We start from the raw sequence: 25,020 nt of genomic DNA on the forward strand, positions 1-25,020 counted from the left end.
GGCACCTGCTGTAGGAGTGGCTACACAGTCACGGTCAAGGTTGGTTCGAAGCAGCGACATGCTTGGTAAGTGGTTCTCCCGCTGCCGTTCAGGTATCTGGCGTGGATTCCCTTTACTGTGAGCACATTTCACGACAGAGAATCCCCTCTCATGGTAGCCTAGATTAACTAAATTATGCATCGGATTACCACAAAGGACAGATATTTACTGCACTGTTTTTTTATTGTGTATAAAGCCAGGTGTGGTTACTTACAAAGAAAAGAATAGTAATAATAAGGTGAAAATAATACTTTAACAAGGACAATAGAGACCAGTTATGGAAGATACAAAGCCTTAAAGAGCAAGTACCTTTAAGCCAATAATTTGAGTAAGGGATCAAAGTCATCTCAGAAAATGTTTTTTTTGTTTTTGTAGACAGCTTTTCTTTTAACACATTGATTGCTCTGTCTTAAGGTGTCTTTAAAAAAGCAAACCTTCAGGGCTTCCCTGGTGGCGCAGTGGTTGAGAGTCCGCCTGCCGATGCAGGGGACACGGGTTCGTGCCCTGGTCCAGGAAGATCCCATATGCCGCGGAGCGGCTAGGCCCGTGAGCCATGGCGGCTGAGCCTGCGCATCCGGAGCCTGTGCTCCGCAACGGGAGAGGTCACAGCAGTGAGAGGCCCGCGTACCACAAAAAAAAAAAAACCTTCCATCCCACAGAAATACCTTCTCCACAGCCTTTGTTTTGTCTGTGGACTTGGAAATTCTAAAGAATGATGTTAGGTCATCTGAGCTCTAATCTCATTTAGTATTGTGCGTTGGGGATGTTTTTTTCTGTTGTTTAATTCTGTCTACTTTTAAGTGATTCAGGCTGAGGGGACTTTCTTTTTCATTTCCCAGTGTTTTGGACATCAAAAACATTTATCAAAAGGTGTACATTTTCTAAAATCCCAGCTGCTGCTGCTAATATTGATACTTCCTAAGACTGAAGCCTTTTCACTTTCCCTAAGTGCCAGTGAACGTGAACCCATTTTAAGACCAGGAAGGAGAAACGCTGCAGTTAGGGTGTGCAATTATGGCTTGATGCTGATACTCCCCATCCCCCCATTTTTTATTTCAATGCTCAAGTGCTGTTTAAGTCAAAACTTAGGGTCTCTCCTGGAGCCATTTTTATAAAAGGAGCGAGCCACAAATACTTAATTTGGAAAATTAGCTGCGTCAGAAATATCAGTAATAGGCCTGAGATTATTCTAGCCGTTCCTGTTAGTCACAAAGAAATGTGCCAATGAATGTAGCCTGTGGGCAGAGGCCTCCACTGTTTACCAATGTGAAGTAAGCTGTGATTTAGAGGCAGAGTCTTACTGTTCTTCTTTTTAACCTGAGGGACAAGGGTCTAACTTAATCTTGGTGAAACGTAAATACCAGTAGTTCCAATTAGCTGATTTCTTGAATCTAATTGCAATAGTAAATCTCAATATTATTGTCTTCCAAGAAAGGAGTTTTTGTATAAAGGATGAGTCAGTTATCAATTATGATAAAGATCTGTTGTCACTTGTTTTGTTTGCAGGTGTCTTTAAGAAGGCTCCCATAATCCCTTCAGGAAGAAGCATTTTCTCCTTTAAAAGATAGTACTAGTTAAATATAAAAGCCCTGATCCCTGCCATTGCTGTTGATTCTTTGAGAGACATTTCCCAACATTCATTGTTTAAATGGTTGTCAGGAGGAATCAGGTGAAACTTAATAAACAGTGCAGTAACTGGTTCATCTTTGTGTGCAGAAGCCTTTCTCCAGAGGATTTGCATTCAACGAGTGGGGTTTTGACGAGGCATCCCTGGGATCATTTTGAAGTATTTGGACCTGTTGCTATATTAGCAAGCAAAGATTTTTATTAAAGCCACAAAAATGAAGTTGACCTACCCTCAAAGAAAGGCCAACAAAAATCAAAATGTAAATTGATTTTTTTTTTCTCTTTTTTTGAATTTGGATAGGACACTGTAAAGATGAAAAGAACCCAGTGGTGATCTGGGACTCTTAATGGAATCATGTAAACTTAAAATAAACACTATTATGGTAAGCACATAGAATGAAAACTAATTTTCCAAATCAAATACATTATATTCAATTCATTTTCCCCAATCAACCAAATGTTTAAAACCTGTTAGTTATAACAGCAATCTTCTGGAAATTAATTAGAAGCCTATTAGCTCTGCTAGCTGAGCTGAACCGAATGAAGAGGGTTGCTCCTTACATTTCTAAGTAGGCTCCTGAATTCAAGCAAAGGAAGGTCAAAATGACAATCAGCTTGACTCACCTTATGGCTTTGCTTAAGAGGTGGATCTATTTTTTTTTTAAGGAGTTAATTTTTTTTAAGGAAATTTTATCCACTTGGACTCAATCCTCTAATTTAAAAAGTCAGGATAAAAGGTATCCTGAATATTTTCTTTGTTAACAGGAACACCCTCTCAAGTGCTTAGGAATCTGAAATGGAAGTGACTTTTAGGTCTCTTGTCTGGCCCATCAGCTTCTCTGAAGAGTTTTGTCATCCTCTTTCAGAAGTGAGATAGAAAATTTCTTGTGTGCCTTTGATTTTAATGTCATTAGCAAAACGGGCCGCTGACATCAGGAGACCCTGGGTTTTAATGTCTCTCATCTGATTCTTAGGGTCAGAATCCTAATGACTAAGCAGGTCTTCCTCTGCTCAGGGAAGTTCACAGAACATGAGTCCTTCTAAACCCAACAGCTGACTTTAGAAAGGGTGGGGAAATTCCATATCAAGAAGTTAACCTTGGTTTGATCTTGTGGTCCTTCCTGATCTACATGTCATCTCTTATTCTTGAGCCAGAAAGAACTTGGCAGGATTTATAGTAACAAATAGAATGCAAATCAAAATTCAAAGCTTAGATATCTTTCCACTTTTCAGAGTATTAAAACCAACACTGACATGTTTAATGTTTGTTTCTTACTGAAGATAAGCATGTGATAATACTTTTCAGGAGAATTAAAATCAAACAGATACAGAAATAATGTAATTACACTTACCCATGGTAATTTTTTAATCCATAGCATGCATGTTTCATTACTTTATCTGTAAGAAAGACAATGATAATTTTGTTGGTTTTGTAAGTAAGAGTTCAGAAATATGGACCATTGGCCTAGAACACAATTGTGTCTCCAGTTAAGTCTGATGCTGATGAATTGAAGAAAGGGAACTGAGACGGAGCCCTCATAATGGGGGAGGGGGTATACTCCCATGAAGGAAGTCAGAAGTCAGATTTTATTATTCCACTAACACAGTGACTGAGATGAGAAAATTCTGTTTAAAATGTGAGCAAGTTTGCTGGCCACATGGAAGGTATTTACTTAACTTTGTCCCTTGGACTTCAACAAATGATTTGTATTTGTGTGAACATTTGTGGGGTTTTGTTTGCTTTTTGTTTTGTTTTTGGTTTCATTTAGTGATTCATATCCATGCTGATGGGAAACAGTGACACAGCTCATTTTGAAATGAGTGTAATTTACTATTGTGCAACATTCCAGTGAGAATTCCAGAGGAACAGCGGGGTTAATATGTGGGATTTGGGAACCTGAGCTGACACAGGCATGGAACACGAGTGAATGAAGAGAGACCAATTTTTGACTGACGAGGCATTTTGGAAGGATAGGTGAGAAATGAGGGAAGTTTTTTTTAATATATCATAGGAAATAAATAATTTATACAAAATAACAACAGTCTGCAGGTTATCTCAGGGTTGCCTTGGGCTTATCAGATAAGTTAGCCAGTGGCTGGCAGTGTACATCTGGCTTATTAAAGTGTTGTTCAGACACATGTTGTTTGTTTGCTTTTTCAAAAATCATAACAGCTTTGAGTATTAACAATGTTTTAAAAACCAAGTCATCTATCAATCCCGAACATGGTTCTTCACTCATGAAAACTAAATATCTTTATGAAAATAGGGATTGAAATACAAAGTATAAAGGCCATATAAACCTCGTATGTGAGAAATCAATGAGGGAGAATTCTTTGAATAGGACTTTGGCCTTCAAAACATAATGTATTTGAATAAACATAAACAAACAAACAAAATGTGGTCACTTAAAATTCACATTCTTAAGTGTATGACTTGACATACTAATGCCATAGCATGAATACCAACAACATAAATATAGCCTCTCACTTTCTTAAATCAGTGATTTAATTAATAAGGTACCATACATACATAATATTTATGTTTCAGTAGTATTTAAATTTAAAATTTAATTTTATTAAGGATTAAATTAATTCTTAATGCTCATTTTAATAATACAGTAAATTTTAATAATACATCAAATTTATTAAGGATTAAATTAATTCTTAATGATCATTTTAATAATACAGTAAATTTGTAATATTTGATGGGCAGTTGTATTGTTTTGTGAATGTATTTGCACCTAGAAATATAATGGAAAATCTTGAAGTTTCTCTCAAACGAATTATTTCCACTGCATATTTGTGATGTGTGGATTTGTAATTCGTTCAATATTTCTCTTTCCCACAACATGTCTTCATTTTTGGATTGTTTGCAGCAATCTTTTATCAGGCTTCTGTTATGTGCTAGGGATGTGGGGATGAAAAAGGTAAAACCTTTGTCTTCGTTCATTGGACAAGCATTCATTTGAGTGTGTCGCGTGTGCTAGGCACCATGCAGGGCTTGGGGATGTGTAGTTGAATGAAATCTAATTCCCGTCTTCCTTGAGGCACACTCTCCTGGGAGAGACAGATCGAAAGTCAGCAAGTACTGTGCTGTGTGGTAAGTTACAACAGGAGCATACTGGATAGGAGACTGGATAAGGCTTTAGTATGAGACAGATCTGATTTCCACACCCAGATCTTCCCTGACATTTTTGGACCTCCAGGTGGAAGCATCCTGTACTTAATTGGAAGTAAGAGTCTGGTGTTTGAAAGAGAGACCTGGGATGAGTATGGCACCTGTGTATTCTTCACTGAGCAGGTAAAAGCTGAATCTGTAAAAATGGATAAGATTGCCCAGAGAGAGAGTGAAGCATTTCGGGAGCAGAGATCCTTATGGAAGCCTTTATATTCAGAGAGAAAGCAGAGAGAGGAGGGAAACAGAGGAGACACACAAGGAAGAGAGGAGGAAATAGGTTGGAGGACCGAGGAAGGACAGGTCTGTTAAGTGCAAAGGAGAAGGTAAGTCCCTGGAAAGTTGTCGGTTGATTTAGAAATCAGGAGGCTTCTGGTGACCTAAGAAGCAGGTTTCAGATGGGAGGGGCCAGACTGCAAAGGGCTGAGAATGGAGGAGGCGTGGAGGAAGCTGAAGGGAAGGCAGGCCACCCTTGGAAGGAGTTTGAGTAAAACCAGAGAGAGGCCCGTCCGGAATGTAGGGTCTGCGGAGGCGTTGCTGGTTAGGTGTTTAGTTTGGGGGTTGGGGGTGTGTGGTGGGTAATATTTTCCTCTGTCGCTCCTTCCCCTCCACAAACAGGGATTAGCGTTGACGCCCTGAAGGACAGGGGTGAGTCAGGCCGGAATCCTCCCCTCCAGGCCCCCAAGGGGAGGGAGACACACAGAGATCCACCCCTTGCCGCCTTTGGAATCCTAACTGTGGCAGCGCCCTGGCGCAAGTCCTGGAAGGCAGACTGGGTGTGGGGCTGGAGGTAGTGAGGGAGCCTGGTCCAGGAGGTGGGCGTGGCCTCTAGAAAGCAACCTTTGATCCCAGATGAGAGGAAAAGGCCTCTGTGGATGGTGGGGCAGGAGGGGCTGCTGGAAGCCTAGTTCCCAACAGGCAACAGTCTTTTCTGTCTGTCACCAGCTGAGAGTGGTGTTGGCAAGGGCCTTGAAGGGGGTTTTTCAGTTCTGTTTTGTTTTAAAGGATGTAGGTAGTGCCAAGTGTGTTCAGACTCATTTTTTAAAATTAATTAATTTATTAATTTAGGCTGTTGTGGCACGCGGGATCTTTGCTGCGGCATGCAGGCTCTTAGTTGGGGCATGTGAACTCTTAATTGCGGCATGCATGCGGGATCTAGTTCCCTGACCAGGGATTGAACCCAGGCCCCCTGCATTGGGAGCGCAGAGTCTTACCCACTGGACCACCAGGGAAGTCCCACAAACTCATTTTTGATGATTCTGCTCATCCTTGGGTATATTTGATAAACCTTGAAATATAGTTGATCATTTTCATTCTCAAGTGTTTGTTCCATATACTTTTTCTCATCTAATTCTTTCTCGTTCCCTAAAGTGAAATCTCAGGTAATTCATTTAATGTTTTGTAATTATCCAAAACACCTGCTTTGTATTATTTCTTTGTTTCTTCTGTCTTTTCCTTATGAATACTGTGTTGCATAGTTTAACCTGCCCACGATCCTCTAAGATCAGATACCTTTATTATTTTTGCTTCAAATGCCCAAATAATTGCTTATTTCAGAAGTTAAGTTTGCTTTTTCACTGAAATGCACACTAATATATCATAAAAGGGTGAGACCCTTGAGGGGATCATCGGATTCCAGGATCCTCAGAGACTGGCCGTGGAGCACCCCTGACACTGGAGCAGGAGTCATACCCTTTTCCCACGGTGCAGTACCATCGTGGAATACACATCTAAATAGATTTGTTTCTCTTTCTTTGCCAGTGATTTACGTTATGAAGGAGCCCAGGCCTAGAGAGTAAGATTGAAATTTCCTAGTCCTTAAATCTAATCTCCCTACAGTTCCTAGAAAGAAAGTCTACATGTCTGATGGACTGGCTGTTAATCTACTGGTTTGTCTGTGTGTGTGTGTGTGTGTGTGTCTGTGTTTGCACGTCTTTAGCCCATTCTCAAATGGACCCTATCAATGCTTCAGTTTTTAAGGACCAGAAAAAGTCTCTCTTCCACATTAATGAAGCTTTTCTTGACCACTCTATTCTGCAATAAAACAATGTCCACACCTTACAGAAAAGAAGAGACCCTGTCACAGGAGGCTGATTACCTCTAGATGGGACGGCAGATTCAGCAACTGCTCTTTTTCGGTTAATCCATTTCTTCATTTTCACCTCCTCCTGCGTCACATCATCTCTCCATTTCCTCTGTAAAATATGCTTCCGGTGGCTGCCTCCGGGGTGCCTGCACTCTCTGCTCCAGTCCTCAGCCTTGTTATCTTTCTTGTAAATCCGTTGTGACTCTTCCTAAACTTGTTCATGCTACTTGCCCTTGTTGTATCATCTTAACTGTAAATCTCTGGATTCCAAATGGAAGAGTTGTTTGTCTGGCAAGTTGGATACTTCGGAAGGAATTAATAAAGACGTCACTTAAATAAAAAAGGTGTCGATGAGACAACAGATGAGTCGGGGGGGAGGGATGAATTAGAGAAATATAGGAGAATTCTGTGCTGAGAGTTTCAGAAATGTTTTAGAAATTGTAGATGATGCACTACAGATGTGATTTACACAAGAGAAACTCTTGACATGATACCTATTTGTGCTGTTAAATTATACCAAAACATTAAGATTTTGTATTATTCTAGAATTGACTAACTATTGAGATTGTAGCAGTTAAGGGGGCATCTTCTGTAACCCTGCCTGGAGAGACTGGGGATGGCTTCCCATTTATTCCTGAACCTCAAGTAGAGATGGAGGATGCACAAATGGCAGGGGGCCCAGGAGAGTGCAGGATGTAGGCGGGGGCCAGCATACTGTAAATAGCTGGATTGTGAAGCTTGGGGGTCAGTCATCGAAGTAGATAAAGATGGAGAGGCCCAGTGGGACAGATCACAGGGTAACTTGTGTCTCAAGCACAGGAATTTGGTTTGGAGTGTTGGATGAAAGGCTACAGAGAGGAAGAAGAGACCACCAGAAAGATAGGACTTTGCCAACCTAGGGAAGACAGGAAAAGACACTGACTTGTCCAGGTTTATCTTTGGGACATCCAAGTAGCAATGCCTTGTGTTTCTAATGAAAACCCTGGCTTCTTAATAGGGCTTCCACACTGCAGGACAGTCCATCCCCTCAGGTGATGGCATTATTAGCCCCATATCCTAACAGGGGAATTACAAGTTTGTACACCATTAGTTTGGCTCTTGTAGCTACCAGATATGTTGCCTGTCCAGTTGAATTTATAGTTATTGGCCAAATTGGAGCTGTTCATCATTCCAAAGGAAGAAGGAAGTCAACATTTTTAAAAAGCCAGTTGATGTGGTATATTTAGTGTGATTCTACCTGAGGATGTAAGAGCCCTGAACATGGTTTTTTCCAGTGTTCTTTGTTCTCTAGGAAAAACTTGATGTTTTAGTGGTGTGATTGTGCTATCGTATTATATACTGCTTATATGTTAAGGGATAATCATCTCTGACATCAGTCGCTTTAAGGAGTGCTGGAGTGGGGAGCCCTGCAGTCTCCCTTTCCAAGCTTGAGTCCTAGCTCTCTCCTCCTCTCCCACAAAGCTACACTTTCCTTCTCTGTAAAATAGAGAAAATATTACCAACTTCATAAAGTTTGTTGGAAAGACATAATGAAGTCAATAAAATTCTAACTACATGTTAAGCGCTAAATAATGACTAGTTATTTTTGAAATAACACATATATTTTTCATTAGGAAAAATAGTCCAATAGCAGCATTATGTTACAATAAAGTAATTGTTACAGACAGTTTCCAGATCCATCTATATCACCACATGAGTGTGTGCCACAAAGAGTCTAGGTTTGTAATCCTGAAGAATTTAATGGACACTTTCCAATGTAGAAGTACGGGGGGGGTGGGGCGGAAACAGTTGTTTTCTAAATAGACCATTGAGTACTAAATATTTCCATACAATCTCGGAAACTTCAAGATCCCTGATAACAATGAGTAAGTCACAATTATTCCAGAATTCTTTCCATTAAAATGTCCACTTTCAAGAAGTCTTCCAATAGAAAAATGAGTGAGTGACAATGACCAGTAAGATTCAGAAGGTTGGATTTAGGCATATTAATCAGTAAAATTTGGGAACTGCTCTGAGCATGCAAACTTGCATACAGCAAAATGATGTAATTTATTGAGGAAAACTGAATTGGAAAACCTTTCCTCCTCACACACCCCTAATCCACCCAAAAACAAAACAAAACAAAACACAGCAGCTTGGCTGAGCTTAAATAACTGACTTTTCATATCCTTTCATGGACACAAAGGGCTAATCCTGAGGCTACTTGAGCCACCAATGCTGGCAGTGGCGGGGACCACCATGGAACGTGTCATTCCCTCCTCACCACACACAAAACACATTGACTGCAGCTTTATGAAGTGAAAATGCCCAAGAAAAAGAAAATGTGAAGGAGGTGTACGCAGTCATTTCTTTCCAGAGGGGGGAGTGCAAAAGAACAAGCTGCTGCATCTGGATATGGAGAACAAAGCAAGCCTGAGACCAGGGCATAATAGGGTTGGGTCACTTGCTTTTATAGAAGCAAAGAGTGGAACTGCCTTTGCTTGTCTCAGTACCACTGACCCTTGCATTTCATTGTGTAGAGATGTCAGGGAAAGTGTGTAGAAAGCATTCCAGCCTCTTTCACTGAACAATGACTTTGTCATTTTGAGATTTCTGTGGTGTGTTGATCCCTTCCCCACCCCCTCCCTCAAATCCCCATTGGACAAAAGAGATTGTTAGTTAGGCTGCCTTGCCCTGTTTGAAAGATCTCTGTTTTTTGGACTCTTTAAAAGTAAACTCATCCATTTTAACTGAATCACAGCATTTTCCCGCTTTTAAAATCAACAGAAGCGTTTTAGTTTGGAATTTGCAGGGATGGGATATTCCCTGAAAATGCTAGTCCCAGAGATAAAGATCCATGCACACTGCCAAGTTAAAGTGGGTTTCCTTTTTAATAGAAAGGAGAATTGATGATATTGGTTCCTGGAAATATTTACAAACACTTGACCCTCGGGTTTCAGAGATTAAGGTGATATGCTTCACACAAGCCCACTCATATGCTCCGTTTACCTTTCTTTTTAATGAAAGATCAGACGGCGGGTGGGTTTTTCCAGCTTGATAGTTAGCACACTTAGAAATCAGCACTGTCAGCATCAGCCTGGTGACAGTTAATCAGTGGGGACCTTCCTAGGCTGGCAACCAAGTGTTCCATTTTGTCTGTCCCAGCATGTGTGGTCCAATGATAACGTTTATAGTTTAACAAGAAGCTAATTAAGACCTAAAGAAAAAAAAATAAGGACCCCATTTTTATCGAGCCTTGTGGTGGTATTCAGAGCATAGAACTTTACATTGTAGCATTATTGGACGATGTCCATTACAAAACTATAGTGGCCATTCACAGTGCTTTCTCTCCCCGCCATCTTGTATCTCTAGGAATGATCAAATGGACTGTTCTTCCTAAGGAGAGGAAAATGGGAAAACATTTACTCATGTTGAGGACCTTTAGAGTCTCTATATGCTCTTCTTGAGTATATTTCTTCAATTCTATCTACCAATGTATTTTCTTGATAAAATTAAGAAGAACGGGTGAGCTGGAGAACCTCCATTTTTATGAAAACCTTGTCCTTGCTATTTTATGCATGGATATAGGTCTTCAATCTGATGTGGAACGTGATTAATTATAATCTATTTGTCTTGTGGTTGCTCTCTGCTTGTGAGTTTTGTTTCTTGCAGCTCTTTCTCTGGGTTTTTTTATTTAGTTTTCCCTGATTGTTATCTGCATCCAGTTAGGAAGCAGATAGGACAGCTCTAGCATTGAAGCTAAGGGCAGCATCCTGTAGGAGATACGTCAAATGGGGCTCAGGCACCCCGCTGGTTACCGTTATCTCCCACATGTGTCCCCCAGCCTTCTTTTCCCAGTGCACCCAAGGTAATCAACACATAAATTATGATTGTGTATTTTACACATTGCCAACACCTGCCTGAGCATAACCTAAGGTACGGGAATTGGATTCTGGTGTCATCATGGCTGTCGTTGCTGTGTTTTTTTTCTTCTTGTTGTTGTTTGTCTTTTTGTTTTGTTTTGTTTTATGATTTGGCTGCTCTGTGGGGCTTGCAGCATCTTAGTTCCGCCACCAGGGATCGAACCCATACCCAAACAGTGAAAGCACCAAGTCCTAACCACTTGACTGTCTTTTAATCTATTTTTTTAAATGTATTTATTGATTTTTTGAGGTATACTTTATGTACGATGAAACAAGCAATTTTTCATTTTTTTGGTTAATGAATTTTGATAATTGTTTACATCCCTTTGATTACCACACAAAACAAAATGTAGAGCATTCCCATGACCTCAGAAAGTCTCTCTTGCCCCTTTGCAGTCAGTTTCCACACCCCCGCAGTTATCTGAGATTTCTGTCGACATAAATCAGTTTTCCTGTTCTTGGGCTCCGTATATAAATGGAATCAACATAGTACAGGTTTTGATGTGATGCCTTGTTTTGCTTAACGTGTTTTCAAGATTTTCAAGATGCATCCATGTTGCTACTTGTTTCAGTGGTTCTTTTCTTTTTACTTTCTGAGTCATTCCATTATATGAAGATACCACAATTTATTTACGCATTCTCCAGTTGATGGATATTTGTGTTGTTCATAGCTTTTAGCAATGAACCTTCTTGGAGAAGTGTTTATACGGACACAAGTTATCAATCTTGTCAGCTCTATTTTAGAGGAATGATACAAGCTCCATGTACAAGTGGAATTGTTGGGTCATAAGGTAGGCGTTTGTTAACTTAAAAAAAAATTACCATAAACTTTTTCAAGATAGTTGCACCATTTTACACACCCGCCAGCAATACATGGGAGTTCTGGTTGTTCCACACCTTAGCAATTTTTGCAGCACTTAGTATTATCAGTCTTTGTGATTCAAGTCTTTCTGTGCATGACTACTCTCATTGTGGTGTCAATTTGCATTTTCCTGATGATTAATGATACTGAGCTCTTTTTCATGCATGCTTACTGACTATTTTTTCCAGTTATTCTAGCCACATTTGTTTAAAAGACTTTTATGGATTGAATTGGCACCTTGATTAAAAATCATCTGACTGTATGTGAGCAAGTCTGAGTTTGTGTACTTTATTTTGTTCGATTGATCTGTTTATCCTTGTACCAGTACTGCAGTCTTAGTTACTGTTCGTTTCAGTAAGACTGGAAATCCTCTGGTTTAAGTCCTCTAACTTTGTACTTCTTCTTTAAGATTGTTTTGATCATTCTAGATAATTTACTTTTCTGTATAAATTTTAGAAGCCTTTTAATTTGTTTTCAATGAAACCCTCCTGGAATTTTGATTAATATTTTCTTTTAGCTATAGATCCATTTGAGGAGTGTCTGAGTTTAACACTATTGAATCTGTCAATTATGTATGTGGTACATCTCTCTACTCATTTAGGTCATGTTGAATTTTAGAAGTGTTTGGTAGTTGTTACAGAAATCTTAAAATCTTTTGGTTAAATTCATTCCTAAATATTTGATGTCTTTTGATTGTATTTATGGGATTGTTTTTAATATCACTTTCCAATTGCTTGTTGCTGGTGTATAGAAATACAGTTGATTTATTTGCGAATCCACTTTGCATTTCCTGGGCATGGTTTTTCTTTTTTAATCTTGTAGAATTTTCTATATCCACAATCATGTTAGCTGTGAATATTAACAATTTTACTTCTTCATTTCCAATATTTATTAGTTTTATTTCCTTGCTGTGGCTAGAGGATTGAGTACAATGTTGAAAAAAGGTGATAATACATTCTTGTACTCTTAAGATAAAATCTTTTAATATTTTTCCATCAAGATTGATGTTAACTGCAATTTTTTAGGTAGATTGAATGTTTCCTTTAATTCCTAAATTCCTGAGAATTTTACTGTTTTTAAAATCAAGGATAGGTGTTAAAATTTGACCAATATTTTTCTACATTTCTTCAGATAATTATTATTCACCATTAATCTTTTAATGTGATATATTATACCGATTGATATTTGCAGGTTAAATTAACCTTATATTCCTAGAATAAACTCCACTTGGTCCTAATGTGTACCATATATATATATTTTACGTATCATTGTATGCAATTTGTTAATATTTTGTCCAGAATATTTGTATCTGTTGTTCATGAGGCATCTTGGTTCATAATTTGCTTTTCTTTAAATGTTTTGCCAGGTTTTGGTATCAGAGTTATGCAGTCCTCATAAAAAGACATGGGAAATGGATATTTTTGTTATGGTCTTTTTTTTTTTTTAGCTGCACCTTGCGGTTTGTGGGATCTCAATTCCCCCGCCAGGGATTGAGCCCGGGCCAGGGCAGTGAAAGCCTGGAATCCTAACCACTAGGCCACTAGGGCACTCCCATGGTCAGTTTTATGTGTCAATTTGACCAGGCTGCATTCCAGTTATTCAGTCACAAAGTAGTCTAGGTGTTACTGTGCAGATATTTTATAAATATGATTAAAGTACATAATCAGTTGACTTTAAGTAAGGAATGCTGTCTTAGATAGTCTTGGTGGGCCTGATTCAGTCTGTTGAAAGGACTTAAGAGTTAAGGCTTCCCTGAATAGAAAGAAGTTCTGCCTGTGGATAACAGCATTGGCTCCTGCCCAAGAGTTCCAGCCTATCGTTTGTAACAGCTGGCCCCGTGGATTTCTGACTTGCCTAGCCAAGTTTGATTGTGAAATACTACTTTTTTTATGTTGTTAGATTCAGTTTATTGGTATGTTGTTTAGTGTTCCTAAGACAGTTTGAATTGTAATTTTTTTTCTTTTAATGTGTTTGTGTGGTTTTTATATCATGATAATGCTGGAGTCAAGTTCCCTGGAAGAATTTGGTAAAACTTTTTTCACTATCTACTTGTGAAGCCCTATAGACCTAAAGTCTTTTTTTGGTGGGAAATTTTCATATTATGGAGTCAAATTCTTAAATTGATATGGAAGTATTCAGATCTTCTGTTTCATATTATGTCAGTCTTTGTATGTGGCTTTTCAAGAAATTTGTTGTTTGCATTGTATTTTTAAGTTTATGAGCACAATGCTCATTATATCCTGTCTTTAGTGCCTGTGATATCTCTTGTGTTATTCTCTTTTAATTCACGTTAATGGTAATCCTCCCCCGCCACCTTTTTTTTTTTTTTTTTTTTTTTTTGCGGTACGTGGGCCTTTCACTGTTGTGGCCTCTCCCGTTGTGGAGCACAGGCTCCAGACGCGCAGGCTCAGCGTCCATGGCTCACGGGCCCAGCCGCTCCACGGCATGTGGGATCTTTCCGGACCGGGGCACGAACCTGTGTCCCCTGCATCGGCAGGCGGACTCTCAACCACTGCGCCACCAGGGAAGCCTGACCCTTGACTTTTATACTTTCTTTTTGTTTTTTTAAATAAGACTTTTTTTTTGTTACAGCAGTTTTTAGTTCACAGTGAAATTAAGAGGAAGATTCAGAGATTTCCCATGTATTCTCTGTGGCCTTTAAAAAAAATGTTTAAAGTTATAAATTTACCTCTAAGCACCTTAGCTGCAGCCTTCAAATTTTAATATTTGTAGATATTCATTTTCTTTTATGCCAAAATTCTTTGTAATTTTATTGTAATTTTGAATTAGATGATACCTTGAAATGTATTATTGAACTTCCAAATATTTAGTGATATACTAGTTACCTTTTTGTTATTGATTTCTTGTTAAATCTGCTTAGGTCAGAATATATTCTGTACAATCTCTGTCCCTTGAAGTTTGTTGATACTTGCTTTATAGTATAGGATATATGCAGTTGAAAAGAATGTCTTATGTAATCACTGACTGCCGTGTTGTATAGTTCCTAATTAGGTCAAATATATTGGTGACATTTTAAAAATCTTTTATATCTCCGTTGATTTTTATCTGATTTTTCTATCAGTCTTTGAGATGGGTGGGTTTCAATCTCCCACTATGGGTATGGCATTGTCTATTTCTACTGAGTTCTGTCAGATTTTGCTTTACACATTAGTGAGCTGTGTTGTTAGGATTATGTACATTTGGATTTTTTAAAATATCTTTTAGATAAAATTGACCCTATATTCTTATGAAATGTTTTCCTTTATTTCTAGGAATCCTTCCTAACTTCATGTTAGATAGATACTCCAGCTTTCTTTTGGTTAGTTTTTACGTGGGGTACATTGCTCAACATTTTATTTCCACTTTTATTTGGTGTTATTTCTAAGCTGTGCTTTTCAAACATAGGAAATAGATGGACTATAGTCTTGAATTTCATAATAAGCTCAAAGACTGAAAAAGGTTAGTAAGGAAGCTATTGATCACTGAGATTTGCTGAACACAAAGGAAGGGAGAAGTGCATTCTGTTTCCCTAATCATTTCTCTTGTGTTGGTTAAGAAACTGTAAACCAGGGGCTTCCCTGGTGGCGCAGTGGTTGAGAGTCCGCCTGCCGATGCAGGGGACACGGGTTCGTGCCCCGATCCCGGAAGATCCCACATGCCGCGGAGCGGCTGGGCCCGCGAGCCATGGCCGCGGAGCCTGTGTGTCCGGAGCCTGTGCTCCGCAACGGGAGAGGCCACAGCAGTGAGAGGCCCGCGTACAGCAAAAAAAAAAAAAAAAAAAAAAAAAAAAAAGAAACTGTAAACCAAACCCCACCATTCACTCTTTAGTGGAGTTAACTGTGACTCAGGATTAAGGTCTACCTGAAGGATTACACAGGTTCCACAGCTAGTGTGGATCTGAAAAGATCTAAGGCAGTCAGCTGAGGGATGAAAAGCATGATTAGTGAATCCTAAGGGAAGGATAGGTTTAGAAAAGCTTTATTAATATTAGGATGTGTATGGATCTCATCATAGAGATAAGATACACCACTTTTTATCATTTTCTTATATAAAAGAGTTAATTGGGTTGGGTGAGGTCAAAAGAAATGTGATAAAGGAGGGGTCTGGAACCAGAGCTGATCTCTAGACTCCCTTAGACATGCAAGGTACCATATCACCTTACACCTGCAGACTCAATATTAACTCTAGGGTTAGTATTAAGTTTAGGAGCTTGCACTGAAGAGCTTTCCCTATTTTTCCCTTTGTTTCTATTTATCCTGTGATTGAAGGGTAAGGAGTATTGTTTCATAGAAATTACATTATATTGCTTTGTGTTTGTTTTTTTTTTTTTTTTTTTTTTTTGCTTTACGCGGGCCTCTCACTGTTGTGGCCTCTCCCATTGCGGAGCACAGGCTCCGGACGCGCAGGCTCAGCGGCCATGGCTCACGGGCCCAGCCGCTCCGCGGCATGTGGGATCCTCCCACACCAGGGCACGAACCCGTGTCCCCTGCATCGGCAGGCGGACTCTCAACCACTGCGCCACCAGGGAAGCCCGCTTTGTGTTTTTAAAAACTATTTATGTCTTTATTTGGCTGTGTCAACTCTTCGTTGCAGCACGTGGGCTCTTTGTTGTTGCATGTGAGCTTCTCTTTAGTCATGGCGCCCGGGCTCCAGAGCTCGCGGGCTTAGGTGCCCCACGGCATGTGAGATCTCAGTTCCCGGACAAGAGGTCGAACCCACGTCCCTCGCCTTGGAAGGCAGATTCTTAACCCCTGGACCACCAGGGAAGTCCCAGAAATTACATTTTATTTCTTAATACTTAGAGAGTTTCGTGTAGGCGTTCAGGATTTTACTGCCTCTACAAGAATCTTGTGTTAGCTAGCAGCACAACTGATGAGATAGTCATTTCACTGAAAGGCTTTTTTTTTAATCTCATATGTTTCCAGAATAAATAGGTAGAAGAATCTTTCCTACACCCACATCAATAAACAGCTTACTGATCAAAAACTGGGCCTTATTTTTTTATCACCCTAAATCAGAAGAAAATCTTGCTGTATTTTCTTGCCAAGGAGTGAATCTTGCTCTGTTTATTGCACTTGAGTCATATCTTCTGCAAAAATCAGTAATAGTTTAAGGCAATCTGGACGATTTGTACTTATCACAACTTGGAATATAATTCTTTTTTTCTTTCTTTTTTTTTTTTTTTTTTGCGGTACGCGGGCCTCTCACTGCTGTAGTCTCTCCCGTTGCGGAGCACAGGCTCCGGACGTGCAGGCTCAGCGGCCATGGCTCACGGGCCCAGCCACTCCGTGGCATGTGGGATCTTCCCGGACCGGGGCACGAACCCGTGTCCCCTGCATTGGCAGGCGGACTCTCAACCACAGCGCCACCAGGGAAGCCCTGGTATATAATTCTTAAGAGTCTGACTGACAGCAAAATTCAAAGATTTGAAATTCTCTTGGGGTGTTAACAATCTTAATGATCCTGATTTTATTTTTAATCCTGTAAACAGATAATAAAAGTCCTCTCTACTTATTAAGTGATTTTATGATTAAATACATATTTCACATTGTGCCCAATGCAAGAGTTAGTGAGAGTTCACATAAGAGTGGAGTGAGCCAAAAGTATGGATGGCATATTTGTTTGCATAAAGTAAGAAGAATACATTGTTACTGGTGTTTATAGAGAACATGTTCTTTGGCACAAGCTTCACAGAGACTAGCAGGAACAGAATCCCATGGAATTAAGTTTAAAGTGACATGTGGGTAGAGATACCTAGGAATTCCTACAGGACTGTAAGCAATTTGGACTTTAAATGCCAAACAGGCAAACAGGCCCTCATATTTCACACTGTGCTTGTGAAAGGAATATGTTAAAGTCTGCCATATTATAATATAGTGTTAATTCTAGACTTAGAGACTTCCTGGGGAAACTTTAATCCAAGTGTATACATTGAACTTATAAAATCCTTAGCCTCATGTTTGTATTCTTGGGTTTTATGTATTTATTAAAATTAAGTCATGTTGTATTTTATGCTTTCTTGTGAAACTTTAAAAAAAATTTAAACAGTAATTATTAAAACATGTTAGTGTGTTCTATGAGCAGTCATCTTTAAGACCTTTTAATGATCAGTGTGCTCTATGAGCTGATCAGGCTCTAATTAGCTAGGAAACTAGAACTGGTCCCTGCATGGGAGAGAATGCAAATAAATGGGGAAAATTATAAAAGGGGCGTATATTTAGATCTTAATTTTTTATTATGAATTTTATCTGTATATGGGATACTGTATCAGGCAGAAATGAAAAGAACAGACTTAGGAACAAAATGAGTAAATTCTCTGACTTTGAGCAAACTCCCAAACCTCTCTGAGCTTTGTAAACAGAAAGGATAATCTCTCCTACTCAGATGTGATATGAGAATGAAATTAGTAATGCTTGTGAAATACTAGAGAGGTGGGACCCATGGCAAGCCTCATGAAATGTCATCCATTATTGGTAATTTGGAGGGTGCGGTAATAACCACCATTTATTTGGTTGTCAACCAGATCTAGAGAATTGTGGAATTTCTTCAGTATTATGAAGAAATTTGCCATGGGCACTAGCAATACAGCAGTTATCTTAGTTTTCACATTTTTTGAATGGGGAGGTTTTTAAACAAAACCATTAACATTTTCCAGAAAGCATTATTATTTTTTTTTCCTTTACTGTTTTTCTATACTCGATTAACAATTCATTTAGCTTATAGTGTGGTTTGTCAGAAAGAGCTGCTCACAGGACAGTATCATTTCTGAGGATGAGAGGTGCTCACTAGACTTCCCTTCCACAGGTGGCGGCGACAGTGTCCTCTGCCTGAGTCATCCTGACATCCTAACAATGCTGCTCCCTTCCACCAAGAAGGGTGACCTAGGGTGGACACAGTTAAATTTCCTGGGATTCACTAGTTTACAAAATGTAGCTTTTGTACTTTCATTGATATCAACTCACCAATTCATGGTGCATGAAAGAGAAAATGTCAAATTGATCTGTTTGGAATATACTTCTTAATCAGGTTTGCTTTGGTGCTTCAGAGGTCTACCATTTTTTCTCCGTAGTCTCCAGGAAATGCCCAGCAATTTCAGAGCAGTAAATTTCCACTAATAAGAAGCAAAGTTTGAAATAAAAAAGGGATATAGAATAGGAAACATCTCAAAAAATGGTGACTTGCCTCCATTCCCCTAAGGTTATCAATCTTTGGAAGGCCTAGAGATGGGAAGAAAATACAGAGGGGACAAATTGTAGTATGGATGAGGTTTATTGTTCATATTATTTTAAAAGTGTGTCTGCAAACAGAATAGACCTCACATTCAAGTTTTCTCTGTGGCCAGAGAAAAGCCACAGTCACTTTGGTACAGGTGACATGATTACCACACCTAGGAAAAATAGCACCTGCTCCGATATGTCCTTGGTTAGTACTAAGCTGTTCCAGTCATTAGAATGAACTGTCTAACAAGGTCCAACCTCATGAGATTCTTAAGATTCTTTGGGTCCATAAATCTATTAATACACCATCCCTTCTCTCCTGGCTCCTTGAATCTAGAACACAATTAAGGGAGTTAGAATTTATATTTGTTCTATATGAACTGGTAAGCACTTTATATATAGTATCTCCTTTAATTCCCATCACCATCCTTTCATGTTGTTGGTATATCCCAGTTTTTGCTTAGATTAAGAGTGTTTGTCAGACTTCCCTGGTGGCACAATGGTTAAGAATCCACCTGCCAGTGCACGGGACACAGGTCCGAGTCCTGGCCCGGGAAGATCCCACATGCTGCAGAACAACTAAGCCCGTGCACCACAACTACTGAGCCTGCGCTTTAAAGCCCACGAGCCGCAACTACTGAGCCTGTGAGCCACAACTACTGAAGCCCGAGCGAGCACCTAGAGCCTGTGTTCCTCAACAAGAGAAGCCACTGAAATGAGAAGCCTGCGCACCGTAACGAAGCGTAGCCCCTGCTCGCCGCAACTAGAGAAAGCCCGTGCACAGCAACAAGGACCCAACGCAGCCAAAAATAAATAAATAAACAAACAAATATATAAATAATTTTTAGAAAAAGTTTGTCACATGGTAAGCGTGCAATAAATGAGCAACACCTATAATTTTCTTCTTTCTTTGGATGGGAAAGCATTCCTTACCATTCCAACATGTCCTTCGAAGAAAGGAGTTTAATCCTAACAAAACAACCCATTAAAGGTTATTTTTGAAGAGAATGCTGGATAAAGAGGCCACTGTATTTGTTTTCACTCTTCCAGACATTTCTACAAGTGATTGGAGTGGTGGGTGTGGCAGTTTCGGTGATTCCTTGGGTTGCGATACCCCTGCTTCCCCTTGGCATCATTTTCTTTGTTCTCCGGAGATATTTCTTACAGACGTCAAGGGATGTGAAACGCCTTGAATCTACAAGTGAGTACCCGGGGCTCTCAGGTTGGGACGGCAACTGAGGCTGGCTTCCATTTATGCTGTAACGAACCAGACCTTGAAATTCTGCAGACTCTGTCTTCTGGAATTTCTCACTAAGTTAACATTCGGTAATTGGATATTATGGCCACTGTGCGTCCATGTGGCCCTTAAGGCAAATGGAGCTGGTGGCGGGTCAGCTGCATCTTTGCATTTTAGCACGAGGAGGACGAATGTGAGCACCGTGAGGACGGGGACTGTTTCTGTCTTGTTCATGACATACTTCCTCACACACAGCATCTACTCCATAAATACTTTTCTTAAAAATACAGTATTTCATCATGGTAGAACTAATGTCTTTTCTAGGAGATGCACAGGTAACAAAGTGATGTCAGTATTTCCTGCTGATAAAGCACAAGTTATCACTCATCCCAGAAAGGTCACAGGCTCAGAATCTGCCCACAAAAAAGGCAAGTTGCCTCATTCACGGTGGGGAATGAAAACCAAAAGGGGTCCTCCCTGCCCAGCAACCTACAACCCACCTGTTGCCTGATGTGCAGGAGCCAGACCGTGGTGCTCGTGTTCAATGTGCGCTTAGAGAAGATGCCAGGAAACAAATGGCCAGTCATGTGACACGAGGCCCCAGACCAATGCGTAGTCACTCAAAAGAGAATGGCTGCTGTCAGATTCTAAAAGAGTGACATCAGTGTCACATAGCACAGTGGCCTCCAAATGCCTCAAGTATCCAGTAGGGCAGCTATAAAAACATCCATCAGGTTCCCAGAGCGGAAGTCGAAACTATCCAAAGACCCCTTGACTGCATGGGTCCTCTGGGCACAAGGGCCATGTGATGCCCAGGTGCTCCGTGGCACACAAAGAGACTCTTGGCATAGGTGTAGGAAAGTTCCCAGGATGGAAGGAGATGGCAGACTGTCCGTTCACCTTACTTATCATGCCTCTGTCCTGTGCCAGCCCTTAAGTTTCTAATCTTAGGTGGAGACAACACACAGATAGTTCATCAAAATTCAGTGTGGCTAGGAACTCTGACGGAGAATTAAATTTTAAAATGATACTGAATCAAAAATCAGTGAACAGGTAATTACCTCCAGGTAATTTCTACCTGGAGGGATGTCAGGGAAGCATTTGGAATGTGGCCCTGTTTGAGGAGGACCTTGATGATTGAGTTAGTATGGAGGTTCATTATCTAAATCTAGGTCAGATTTGAATTTGGTCAAAGATGGTTTTAAAGAGAATCTTTCATGTCCAGGTCATAAAAGTGAAGCTTAGTGTGAGCAGGAGTTGGAGGGTCACATGGAGGATCCTCTCCAGAAGACGGGCGTCATCCCTCTTCCCCCAGGCAGCCCACCAGGAAGCCCTTATGGCAGGATGTGCAACCACGGAGCATGAGAGGCAGGTGGTTTCCTTGCATCCAGCCTCCCTGACTTTCTCTGTCGTTTGTCTGTGTCTACTTCCCCAGCTCGGAGCCCAGTATTTTCCCACTTATCATCTTCTCTCCAAGGACTCTGGACCATCCGGGCGTACAAAGCCGAAGAGAGGTTTCAGGAACTGTTCGATGCACACCAGGACTTACATTCAGGTCTGTAAGTTTCTGGACATGGTTTCAAAGGATGGGAGGTGCTGCCTTCTGAGGCTCGAGTCCTTGTCAGGTGGCCTTGCCGGCCCCCACCTCTCTCTGCGCCTCCCCGGCCCTTCCTCTCAGCCTCCCCTCTGAGCTCCCCTCTTCCCCTGTCACACCCCTGCTTTTCTCCCCTCACTGGCTTGTGTTGTCCTTCCATCACTGTGCCCTGTGGCCTTCAGTCCATTTAGGGAGGGTGTCAACAGATTTTATTTTTTTAAGCAAAGAGCCACACGGTCTCTGTTGCAACTACTTAGCTTTGCTCTTTATTTTAATCATTGAATTGTCAAAAAATTTATTTATTTGTTTGTTTGTTCATTTTTGGCTGCATTGGGTGTTCCTTGCTGCACGTGGGCTTTCTCTAGTTGCAGTGAGCGAGGGCTACACTTTGTTGCCATGTGCGGGCTTCTTATTGTGGTGGCTTCTCTTGTTGTGGAGCACGGGCTCTAGGATCGCAGGCTCAGTAGTTGTGGCTCGCGGGCTCTAGAGCGCAGGCTCAGAAGTTGTGGCACACCGGCTCAGCTGCTCTGTGGCATGTGGGATCTTCCCGGACCAGGGCTCGAACCCATGTTCCCTGCATTGGCAGGCGGATTCTTAACCACTGTGCCACCAGGGAATTCCAGCTTTGCTCTTTATTACCACACTAAAGCAGACAAAAATAATACCTCAGCAAATGGCTGTGTTCCAGTAAAGCTTTATTTACAAAAGCAGGTTGTGGCCATTCTTGGCCCTCAGGCTGTAATTTGCTGACTGTTTTCAGAGCATACAGGTTGGCAGACCTGAAGAAGGAAAATAATTTCTCTCTTATCAGATTTGCCACCCAGAATTCCCTCTATGTCAGTAAAATCCTGGGCCAACTTTCCAATCTTTATTGCATTTTGAAGATTAAATGGTATTTTGAAAGCCACATGCAGATCCTGGTAGCTGATGGTCGTTTGGATGCTGGCTCCTAAGAATAAACATTGTGCAGGGCCCTGTAGTAAGTGCAGAAGGTGCTGGAAACAGAGTGCGAGCTGCACTCTCTGCCAGCAGAGAACTAGGAACAGTCAACCCTGTGAGAGGATGAGCCTCATGTTGAGGCCCAGAACTGTAAGAAACACACCAACGAGACCATTTTTCTATGTTCATTATTAATGATCATAATTCGGTTTATAACCTGTGGGTTAAAGATTTTAGTACATTCTTCCCATAAAGCCCCTGGACTGTGTATGCCATACGTTGTCTTGTGTCAGAACCTAACTTTTTGTGATCTTTAGGTTGCTTGAGTATGTAACTTTGCTGTCCTACCTTGTGTAAAAATGTTTTGTAGCTCAACTGAGCAAAATGCCCTCCCTCATTAGAAGCAGCCTCCATGATACTTCTGCTTATTCATTATGCTTATTATACTTCACAAATCCAGAGGCTTGGTTCTTGTTTTTGACTACGTCCCGATGGTTCGCTGTGCGTCTGGATGCCATCTGTGCCATCTTTGTCATTGTTGTTGCCTTTGGGTCCCTGATTCTGGCAAAAAGTAAGTACAGATGTGAAGAACTATTTGTATTATGATTACAATTTATAGCTTCGTTTGCAGTTATTAATTTAAACTCTTGCCTCTTTGTCTAATCCCATATACCATTTGGTTCTAATGAATTGTATTAAAGTGTTTGCAGCGTGTGGTTTTTCAGTGTGGCCCTTGTAGAGGAGTCATCTGGGTCTTGATGAGGCCTTTAATGAGATGTCTTGATGAGGACTTTGATCCTTTTCTATTTCTTAAATGGGTTGAAGTCTATACAACTCTAGCAACTGACCTTCTGAACATTCCTGATAGCGTCTTAGTGTTGGGAGGAGAGAACCAAGTTTGCTATTAAGCTTTTTGTCAAGCCTATGGCATTCAGGCTCCTCGGATCTCTTGGTTGTAGATTCCTGGTGTACTGAGGTGAGAAATATTCTCTGTAGGAAAGAACAGTATCCTCTGCCGTGTGGGTACCACATGAGCAGGAAGTGGTGTGTGCGGCGTGAATTCACCATCCCTAACTATTCCATAGTAACGACACTGAATCATGGTGTTTAATAATGGAACAATGAGAGCAGTATTTTAGATTTGAAAGTACTGGCTCTTAGAACCTATTCACTTGTTTTTCGTGGTTTCCAACTGCGGCTGCGTTGGGCATGCAACGTGAAATTACATAATGGTCCTTGAAACCATAATGACGAAAGCCTGAATGATGACAAGATTCCTCGCCTGTATAATACTGTCGAGTGTATGTCAATCCTGTTGGGATTAATAAACTTATTTAATAGTTTCCTGAGTATATAGTTTTTTTTTTGTTTGTTTTTTGTTGTATCATGGTCTCAATCAACACGTAGTAAAAATATAAGTAATGCTGTTGTTATGTGCAAGTGTTTTAAATATTATAAAGAAGTCTTGGTACAGTGACAGTAGGATCCCAACTCAGGGTTAAGAATGGAGCTAAGTTATTTCCTTTCTTCTTCCTCATTTAGCTTTGGATGCCGGGCAGGTTGGCCTGGCACTGTCCTACGCCCTCACGCTCATGGGGATGTTCCAGTGGTGCGTACGGCAAAGTGCCGAAGTTGAAAATATGGTAACATTTACCTTTTAGCCTATTCAGGTCTCCTTGTCATTACATCACATAAAGGCAATTCTTATGTAAAAAGAAATCTTAAAACTTTTTTTTTTTTTTTACATCATAGCTAACAGGGTTTGTTAGATCCTTCCTCCATCTGTTTACAATTTATTTAAAATAAAATATATACATCTTTTTCTCAGTCTTATGTATGCCATGTCAGCAGGTTTTATATTCATCACAAGCTGTCTTCGAATATAATAAATGTCTCTGTAGGAGGGAGGTTCTGAAATCCTGGAGAAGATATAAGCTAGGGTAATTCCTCATTCCTGGTGAAAGGAGAATTTAGTATTTTGAGGTTTAGTTGTTTAATTCATTTAATTTAATTATGCCCCAGCCTCCCCATTTGAGAATTTTTCCTTGTATGTGTTGAACACCTGACTTTATTGGTGCCTCTTCTCTCTGAATGTACTATCAAGTTATGGTTGTTTAGAAGGCCTTAGTCAATATGTAAATTCTCTGCTGTTTCGAATATTTTCAATTTCTCCTAAAGGGAGAAAAATGATGAAAATGAAACTTTTCTATTTCGCTCTCTAACAGAGAAGAAAGTAACTAATTATTAAAATGAGGTGAACTGACTATGCATTTCTATTCATCTATAACAGATGACCCTTCTGTAGCAAAATGCTACTGGTGGGCGTCCATACATATTCTTTTC

At 40.3% G+C, this 25,020-nt stretch overlaps 1 protein-coding gene across 3 annotated transcripts in view; it reads left to right on the forward strand.

The window, feature by feature from the left end:
- The window catches only part of LOC307065002 (ATP-binding cassette sub-family C member 4), a gene marked incomplete at both ends in the record, with an annotated part of 215,197 nt that overhangs the window by 147,265 nt on the left and 42,912 nt on the right, over positions 1-25,020 (forward strand). For all 3 annotated transcript variants that reach the window (XM_079721739.1, XM_079721737.1, XM_079721738.1), the window contains 4 exons: positions 19,958-20,108; positions 21,580-21,699; positions 23,138-23,248; positions 24,220-24,320. In XM_079721739.1, the coding sequence (XP_079577865.1) occupies positions 19,958-20,108; positions 21,580-21,699; positions 23,138-23,248; positions 24,220-24,320 (483 nt within the window). The remainder of the gene's footprint in view (positions 1-19,957; positions 20,109-21,579; positions 21,700-23,137; positions 23,249-24,219; positions 24,321-25,020) is intronic.

Source organism: Hyperoodon ampullatus, assembly GCF_949752795.1.
Source record: "Hyperoodon ampullatus genome assembly, chromosome: 16".
NCBI lineage: Eukaryota > Metazoa > Chordata > Mammalia > Artiodactyla > Ziphiidae > Hyperoodon > Hyperoodon ampullatus.